This window comes from Zootoca vivipara, chromosome 10, assembly GCF_965207765.1.
Source record: "Zootoca vivipara chromosome 10, rZooViv2.hap1.1, whole genome shotgun sequence".
Taxonomy (NCBI): domain Eukaryota; kingdom Metazoa; phylum Chordata; class Lepidosauria; order Squamata; family Lacertidae; genus Zootoca; species Zootoca vivipara.
The window spans coordinates 41022677-41032016 of NC_142593.1; the positions used below are offsets into that span (position 1 = coordinate 41022677).

Consider the following 9340-nt stretch of genomic DNA (forward strand, 5'->3'; position numbering starts at 1 on the left):
CCCAAGCCAGAGCAGCAGCACCCAGCACCTAGAGCCAGCTTAACCCCCCCCCCCAATTGTACAAATCTCACTCAAGTTCCCTGTTTAACCATTTAACCTCTCCCCATGGGGAGTTGCTGCACCAAAGAATCTGAGCTTCCCTTTTCCAGCAACCTCCTTTTGGAGCTTGGACGGCCATCTTCCATAGATTCTTCAGCTCTGATTCCAGCATTGCAAGGGGTTGGACTAGATGACCCTCGGAGGATGCCTTCCAGGCCTACAGGCCTATGGTTCTATAGAACTCCTCGCTTAGCCAGCCTCATCTGCTCTTGCACAGGGAAACAACAGGCAGCGTGGTGTGACCCGTAGTAGCAACAACCCCCCCCCCCCGCAAAAAAAAAAGACCTGTGATTCATGCACTCAGGTGACAAAGTGACAGAGGTGAGTGGGGGGCGGGAGGAGGGGAAGCAGGAAGATTTGGGGGTCTTGTGCCTCTATCTGCAGGATTGGACAAATTTACGGAGGAGGAAAGTGCTGTCATCATAGAACTAGAGAGTTGGAAGGGGTTCCCAGGGTCATCTAGTCCAACCCCTGGACTAGAGAGGAACTGGGGAGGAACCAGCTGCAGAGGGTGCCTTCTGGCTTCTTCCCGGAGAACCTCTTCACCTACCTGTACCTGGCGGGGAACCCATGGGTGTGCGACTGCACGCTGGCCTACCTGCGCCACTCTGTCTTACTACGCCTCTGCTTATTGGCCCCTGCATCACGGGAGTCCACGTCATGCCATCCCGCCAGCCAAAAGGTCGACAACTCTGGGAAAGGGGGTGGGGCGGTGCGCCGGAGAGATCTTTGCACCATGGCGCCGGATATGCTTAAGACGGACCTGCAACCAGCACCCCCCTACTAAACTCGCCCACGGAGCTTGTAGCCAGGGCTCCTGCAACAAACAGCTGTGGAAGCCTTTGGGAAGCAGAGACGCAAGAGGACATCAGAGGAGAGAGGGAAAGAAGGAAAGAGGCCCAGAGGCCAGTGTTGCCGTGGCACCCCTAACCATCATTCAAGGCACCCCAGGGTGCCTGGCTGAAAACCACTGGTCTAGTGAACAACCCACAGCTGAGATTGTAACTTTGTCACTTGTTGCTTTCCCAGTAACACTCTGTCCAGCCATGCAGTAGAGTTTTATTATAAGATGAGGATGGTGATTATAACAATAGCAACAACAGGTTGCCACCTCTTTTGATTTAGCTCCCTTTAGAACCAGGCTTGACCTTACAAGAAGAAAAGATTCCGGGGCTGAGCCCAGGCACAAACCCAATCCAGAAGTGTAGCCAGTTTGTTCTGGGAAAGACCTGACGAGGAGCACCATCTCTGCACCGCCCGCCCGGCCCGCTCTCCCCCTTTCCTCGCCCCTCTGCTGTGTAACTTGACCTGAGCAACCAGCAGCAGAGGCGGCAGCTGTCGGCGGGCGGAGCTCCCACTCCCTGGCGCTGCAAGCGGGCGCCGCTCCCAAGGGCCTCCCGTCGCCTGCTCGCCTTTCCCCGGAGACGGGGCGGCATGGCCCCGGGCTGGGCTTCAGGGAGCGCCCTGCTGCTGCTGCTGCTCTCCGTTAGCCCAGAGGCGCTGGCAGGTAGGGTAAGAAACCACGCTGCCCTCGTTGGGGGTGCCCGCGACACCCCATTTCCCCGCCGTCGCAAAAAAAAAAGCCGGGGACGAGGAGGGAAGGTGGAGGGGGCTGCGCGGGCGGATTTGGGCCGCGCGGCTTCTACGGGGTTGCAGAGCGCAGGGGCCGCGCCTACCTTTGCCGAGGGCTCGCTCGACTCCTCCCATTGGCCCGTCCCGGTTGCATTTCGCAAGAATGCAGCGCATGGCGCAGGCTGGCCCTCGAAGGCTGCGGCTCGTACCCGCTGTAGCCTGGCAGCAGACACTTGGCTGGAGGAGGCGGGAGGGGAAGGCGCGCACGAAATAATAGTTTTGGGGCACGATGCGTACTTGTGGCGCGCGAGCCTGGTGCCAGATGCCCAGGCTTGTAATCAAAGCTAAAAGGAAACGCATGTCTCTCCTGGGAGCTTCAAGTTTTACAACCAAACCAATCTGCAGCTCGGCTCTACAGTATAGTGTTGTTAACGCCAACAGTTTGGATGCAAAACTTCTTACTAAGATGGGAGATTGGATAAATAGGTACACACACGCACACACACCAGTGCGGAAGCGAAACTTGATTTGTAAACCGGGACCTTAATCTCAGGTACTGTATTTAGGAGTGGCGCTGTGGTTAAACCACTGAGCCTAGGGCTTGCTGATCAGAAGGTCGGTGGTTCGAATCCCTGTGAGGGGGTGAGCTTCCGTTGCTTGGTCCCAGCTCCTGCCAACCTAGCAGTTCGAAAGCACGTCAAAGTGCAAGTAGATAAATAGGAACCGCTACAGCGGGAAGGTAAACAGCGTTTCCATGTGCTGCTCTGGTTTGCCAGAAGCGGCTTTGTCATGCTGGCCACATGACCTGGAAGTTATACGCCGGCTCCCTCTGCCAATAATGCGAGATGAGCGCGCAACCCCAGAGTCGGTCACGACTGGACCTAATGGTCAGGAGTCACTTTACTTTAGTAGTGGGAAATTGCACTCTGCACGTGTTCAGATGCATTACTGCACATTGCTTCTCGTGCTCAAAGACTTACCGTAAGACCTGACATAATAACTAATTTCTGGAGTAAAATCCTGCTAGAATCCAAGAAATAACCTGCTGAGCCAAACAGTGGACAGAGATGGCAAGTGTTCCCCCCCCCCATTCTAGTACCTTGTTTGCCTTTCAACAACCAATGACGATATCAACGGGATCAGTAGTGGAATGCAATGAAGTGACTGCCACCTTTATGCAGTGTGCCAGCATCTACCGTAGCACAGTGCATTACATTGGCTACATCATTAAGTGGTTGGCCAAGACAACCAGCAATTTTTAAGTTTGGAAACCCATGCACTAGGTGAGATGTTGACATGAGTTTCTTCTGCATGACACTATACCTGTCCAACCCCCCCCCCCCCGGCCGCCGCCGCCAGTGCCCTTTTATTGGACAAGTTGTGTTAGCGAGATTAGCAAGTATTTGAGTTTCACAGGACTCTTCTTCTTCTTTGGCGACCACTCGTAGCCAAGTAAGATTGTCTTCCATAAACACGGTTTTAACAATGAGTCCGTAAGTGACTGTGGAGGCCAATTCTGGACCCTTACATCCTTCCACAGTGGGGACATTGGTTTCTGGGTGGGAGTTGATCACGATATGGATTTGCCAAGCATGCCTTCCTCTTAGCACGTTTCTCCCTTGTGTCCTGAGATTGAGTGTCTTCAAAGCCCATGATACCTTTGGTAAAGGCTGTTCTCCAACTGGAGCGCTCGCAAGCCAGTGTTTCCCAGTTCTCAGTGTTTATACTACATTTTTAAAGATTTGCCTTGAGACAGTCTTTAAGCCTCTTTTGTTGACCACCAGCATTACGCTTTCCATTTTTAAGTTCGGAACAGAGTAGTTGCTTTGGAAGACGATCATCAGGCACCCGCACAACATGACCAGTCCAACGAAGGTGATGTTGAATCATTGCTTTGACACTGGTGATCTTTGCTTCTTCCAGTACACTGATATTAGTTCACCTGTCTAGCTAATGGATAACTTTGTGGGACTTCAAGCTTACTTACCTTGGCTTACTTAAAAGCCATACTTTGAAGCAATCTGAGGCTTTTGGAATTACTTAAGAGTACAGTAGTCTTCAACAGGATGACATCAGACTTAAGGCAAGTGCTCTGTTCAGACTGGTTTGCAGACTGAGCTGTTCATCTTGCAGTTCTCCATTCCAGGAAAAGAACGTGCAAGATCAGATTTCTGAATAATTCGATTCTAAATTAATTCATGCTGAGCCTTACAGTATGATAGATGAGGCTTTAGCTATTTGACTGTAAAGGACAGAAGATGTATTGCCCCTTTGATCTTTAGTATTTATGCTGCATTTTTTTTATTGCACATCATTAAAAGGTTTTGGAAGCAAATCAAAACAGTAGAAATCAATAGTAGTTTTTTCATTGACAGTAATGGGATTTAGATTGCACCCTTTGGACGTGATTCAGAGGTACATGCCTGTAGCACATCAAATATATTTTCTGCTTTTCCCAATCAGTCAGAAGCTTCCTCCCCAGCCCTATACCTCAAATCAGCTTTTAAAACATCATTGATAAAATGATGGATTGTGGATTTCTATTATGATATTTGCTGATAGGAAAATTGGCTGTGGTAAATAGGCAAGTTACTGTTTTATTAATTCACGCTAAACGATCAAGTGCTTACAAATGGGTGTTATGTTGGCACCTGTCAGTGCCAATTCCGCTGATCAAAGCAGTCATATGGGTACATGTAGGACCAGGCGATCTTGTAGTAGATAAACTGCTCCCAAGTTGTTAAGGGTGTTATATACTAATAGTAACACCTTGAGCGCAATCTGGTAGCAAATGGGCAGATCTCTGAGCACAGGTGTTATATACGCTACAAGGCCTCACTCCTGCTAGCTATTGTGCTGCAGCATTCTGCACTAACTGCAGCTTCAGGATGAAGCGTGAGAGAAGCCCCACATAAAGCACAGTAATCCCGTCTGGAAGCAAACCAACGCATGAACTACTGTGAAAAGGCTTTTCCGCACCAAGAATGGCTGTAGCTGTCAAGCCAGGCTCAGTTGGTAAAAGGCACTTCTAGCCGTTGAGGCTACCTGAGCCTCTCTGGTGACACACCTGGAGCCAGAAGCACCCCCAAACTGTGATCCTGTTCCTTCAGGGTGTGCACAACCCTATCCAGAGTAGGCAACTGGCCAATTTTTCAGCCAAATAGATACCTTGTGTTAGAACAGGCACCCCCAAACTTTGGCCCTCCAGATGTTTTGGACTACAATCCCCATCATCCCTGACCACTGGTCCTGTTAGCTAGGGATCATGGGAGTTGTAGGCTAAAACATCTGGAGGGCTGCAGTTTGGGGGTGCCTGTGTTAGAACGTCTTGGCACTAAAAGAAACCAAAATGTCACGGGTAGGGTTGTAAGATGGCATCATTTTTCATTCCACCCTATATTAATTGTATGTTACAAGGCATTTGCAACCCTGTGAACATTTGCTGAGGTGTAAGACCCACTGAATTTTCCTGGACCCTATTTTTGGATAGGCACCCCCAGGATTGCTTTGTAAACATTTCCATTTGAGTATTTTAGATTTTTTTAAAAATTTCTGCTTCGCTGTTACTTTAAAACATGCTAGAATGATGCTTGAAGCCCGCTTTGGGTGTGCAGGAGGACCAGGCAGGTAGATCTAAGGCAGCTTGGTTGGATGTGCCACTGCGGGGCTGAGAGTGTCTTTCGTCTCATCAAGCCCAGCCAGGGGAACTGGATTTGTAACACACAGCTCCCAGAACTGTTGTTTTCATATATATGGACCACTTTCAGCTCTTCCTTTGTCTTAGCTTTGTCTCTTCCTTTGTCTGAAACAGCAGAGAGGCTTCCTATGGCACCTTACAGACTAACATGACCCAGGTGCACATTGTATGCACACAGGTAAACATCTGGGCAGGCTTCAAGATTGAGGGGCCCTGGGCCTAGTTCCCTTTTAACCTGGGCGTCTCCTCTGTGGGCTATAATGTAATATAATATAAGCCTGTAATAGATGCTGGGGAACCACCATTTTTATTTTCTTCATTGCCCCTGACATTTTTCCACTGGAGGAAAAACAGCTGCAGGTGGCAGGCAACCTCTCTCTAGATGCGCTGATTACTGTTATTATGGTAGTGTTTTGGAGATTTGTGAATGCCATTCATTTGCAATGTACTCACTAGAGGGTTTTATTATCCTGGTTACTGTTATGCAGTAAAAAAAAAATCCTTTCGGAGCTGTAACGTGCAGCTGCATTGTTAACCATTCTCCTAACAAACAGCTTTTGTGAGAGCCATAAAACAAACTAACCCAGGCATGATTATTTAGGAGACCCCCTTTCGTCACGTACTTGTAATCTCCTCTGTCTTCTGTGAGAGAGAATGAAATAGCACAGAAAAGAAATTGTTGTAAAGCGCTTTGCACATATATAGACTACAGTGTATATGATAAAAATAAATTGATGCCCATATTTCAAAATTGATGCCCATATTTCAAAACCTACCTGCTTGACTTTCAGACAGTCTTTGGGAGAGTTAAATCAGCAACAGATGGGGAAATGACATTGGTGGGGTTTATTTTGTTTTTCTGAGGTTATTTGACCTTTGGGGTGGCTAGCTGATAAATAAAATTCATTAAAAACATGATGCATTATGCCTATACAGTCGTACCTCGGTTTACGACCCGCTCGGGTTGCGAACACTCCGTAAACTCAGAAGTGTTTTCGACGTGCGCGCGTCCCGCGCATGCGCAGAAGCGGCGCTCGGTTTGCAACCTTTTCGGGTTACGAACCGCTATCCGGAACGGATCGTGTTCGTAACCCGAGGTACTACTGTATATATTTGACTAAAAGAAGAAACAATTTAGTTCCTTTTAGCTCATGTAACCAGATGTGAGCTGTGGCCAAGCAGATTTCCTTTTTTGTTTGTCTAAGCACAACATAGCAGTAGAGACTGAACCATGGTTACAATTCAGAAGTAATTGTGGTTCTGCACACCGGGCTGTCTTGCAGTGAATCCAAGGACCGAGCTCCACATTCTGATAAAAGGATACTACCATTTCTGAATGCAAGTGGTGGTGTGTATGGAGGAAAGGTCCTGATTCATCTCTTTGTTCATGAGAAGCTAGTATGGCAGGGAGAATACTAACCTAGATTTCTTCCCAGCATGCTAATCTCCTCTGTGCTGGTAGAGGGGCCTTACCTGCTTCTGAACCCTCTTTGTATTCTTCCTTGTTTGACAAAAGCTGCCGCTCTAGAAACTGCCACTCCTCAAGCCTGTCAGGATTAGGGAGCTCACCACATTACAAACTATGCTGTTAATGGTGGTAGAATGTGGGACACAAACTCATAGTAAACGTTGTGCAAGCCATAAAGCTTGTGGACTGGGAGGAAGAATGAATTTTGCACATTTTGACTGCTAGGCGCACCATCTGCATATAATGGGTGGAATCCATTATTTATAGGCAAGCGTGCACTAATGTTCTCTTCTGATCTTTGCTTTTTAGTATCGTTTTACGGCGAAAGCTATGTGCATTTAAACATTGCCGAATCGTACTCAACAACTTCACTGAAATTACGTTTTCAAACAAGCAGACCAGATGGGTTACTTTTTCTCGCTGCAGGAAAAGACATTTATCTTTTGGTGGAACTACATTCCGGAAATGTGCAGGTAAGATTATATGTGAACGAAGGTGCACTGCCAATTTTGAGGGAATGGAAGGTCCTCCGTGACAAAATTTACCTATGCCAGCACGGGTAAAACCAAAAGCGACCTGAACTTTCCATTTCCTTTTGATTGTGGCTCATTTGCTTTGGTTTTGGCAGTGGCTCTCCAAGGTCTGAGGCAGGGACATTCTCCAGCAAGACCACCAGGAGGAGCTGTTGTTGGAGGTGCAGTGCTGTGGAACTACCCTCCCAACACTGGCATTGCTGCTGCTTACCTGGACTATGTGGGAAGGAGGCAAGGTATCAGCAGGGTCCGGGCTATACAGTATAAGAGTGCTGGATTGATTCTGCCAGTGGGCCATGCAGCCTGACCTTGCCATTGCTCTGCTTTGCCCGCACGCCATTCAGGTAAGCAGCAATGCTACAGGAGCAGATTCTATGGTTTATTTATATCTCAATATTAGGAGTAAGGCAGAAAAGACTGCTTATGCCCTGCTCATTTCACATGAGCATTAGATATGTATACTGTACTGGAGCAACTATTGACATCTTTCCTTCTCATCATGAAGCGGAATGCCATTTCTTTGTTGTTGTTTAGTTGTTTAGTTGTGTCCGACTCTTCGTGACCCCATGGACCAGAACACGCCAGGCACTCCTGTCTTGCACTGCCTCCCGCAGTTTGGTCAGACTCATGTTGGTAGCTTCGAGAACACTGTCCAACCATCTCGTCCTCTGTTGTCCCCTTCCCTTGTGCCCTCAATCTTGCCCAACATCAGGGTCTTTTCCAGGGAGTCTTCTCTTCTCATGAGGTGGCCAAAGTATTGGAGCCTCAGCTTCAGGATCTGTCCTTCCAGTGAGCACTCAAGGCTGATTTCCTTCAGAATGAATAGGTTTAATCTTCTTGCAGTCCATGGGACTCTCAAGAGCAGGCATCCCCAAACTTCGGCCCTCCAGATGTTTTGGACTGCAATTCCCATCATCCCTGACCACTGGTCCTGTTAGCTAGGGATCATGGGAGTTGTAGGCCAAAACATCTGGAGGGCCGCAGTTTGGGGATGCCTGCTCAAGAGTCTCCTCCAGCACCATAATTCAAAAGCATCAATTCTTCAGCGACCAGCCTTCTTTATGGTCCAGCTCTCACTTCCATACATCACTACCGTACCTTTCAACTATAAGCCTAAGAGTGTTGTTTCATGGTAAAAACAGTGATGCTTTGAAAGTGGTTAGGAACTACAGTCAGTCAGAGTTTTCAGAGCTGCAGTAAATATTAGGTCCTGATCCAAAGGATTTTACATTCTAAAGCAGGCATCCCCAAACTGCGGCCCTCCAGATGTTTTGTTCTACAACTCCCATGATCCCTAGCTAACAGGACCAGTGATCAGGGAACATGGGAACTGTAGTCCAAAACGTCTGGAGGGCTGAAGTTTGGGGATGCCTGTTCTAAATTTCTGTGGCTACTCTTTTTCAAATGGCAACCCAAAAAGAAAATTGGAAAATAAGGTAATTTGAGTTTTACCAGTGCTAATTCATACAGTTCATGTGACAAGGATAAAGTGTCATAAACATGGATGACACTATATTTGTAAAACAACATCAAACCTGCGGTTATGTAAAATACACTCAACAAACACACAAGACATAACCGGCTGTGCTCTTACATAAATAAAATATATTATTCACTCTGTCATATCAAATAACTTATAGAGTTCAACGGAAATAACTCATAAAGTCCAACAGAGCAAGCAGAAGACCCAGTACATCAGTTCATTCACAGATCAGTTCATTCACGAGGTCCATACATGTAGCCTACTAGTGTCTATTCCACCTGTGTGTTTGTATGTTCATAAAGTCCGAACAATCCACATGGGAGCTTGTACAGTTCCACAGAATCCTTTCACAGAGTCTAGACAAGGATTTCCGGAATATTGGCCTTGTTTGGCTGTCCTGGGCTTCATCAGTTGTACAAGTTCCAAGTAATGCAAATAAATACAATGTCGTAGTCTCACACCTTTTAACAGGAAGAATAATATAAATA

General features: G+C 47.4%; 1 protein-coding gene across 4 annotated transcripts in view; it reads left to right on the forward strand.

Moving 5' to 3' along the window:
- The first annotated feature begins 1093 nt into the window (after positions 1-1093).
- LOC118077130 (chondroitin sulfate proteoglycan 4-like) overlaps positions 1094-9340 on the forward strand; it is a 38431-nt gene continuing 30184 nt past the window's right edge. The window contains exons 1-3 of one of the 4 annotated variants that reach the window (XM_035100539.3): positions 1094-1611; positions 7146-7309; positions 7465-7713. In XM_035100539.3, the coding sequence (XP_034956430.1) occupies positions 7666-7713 (48 nt within the window). In that variant the 5' untranslated portion in view covers positions 1094-1611; positions 7146-7309; positions 7465-7665. Of the gene's footprint in view, positions 1612-2939; positions 2955-7145; positions 7310-7464; positions 7714-9340 lie in introns of those variants that run through there. The other 3 variants (XM_088653238.1, XM_035100540.3, XM_035100538.3) reach the window with 3 other exon arrangements.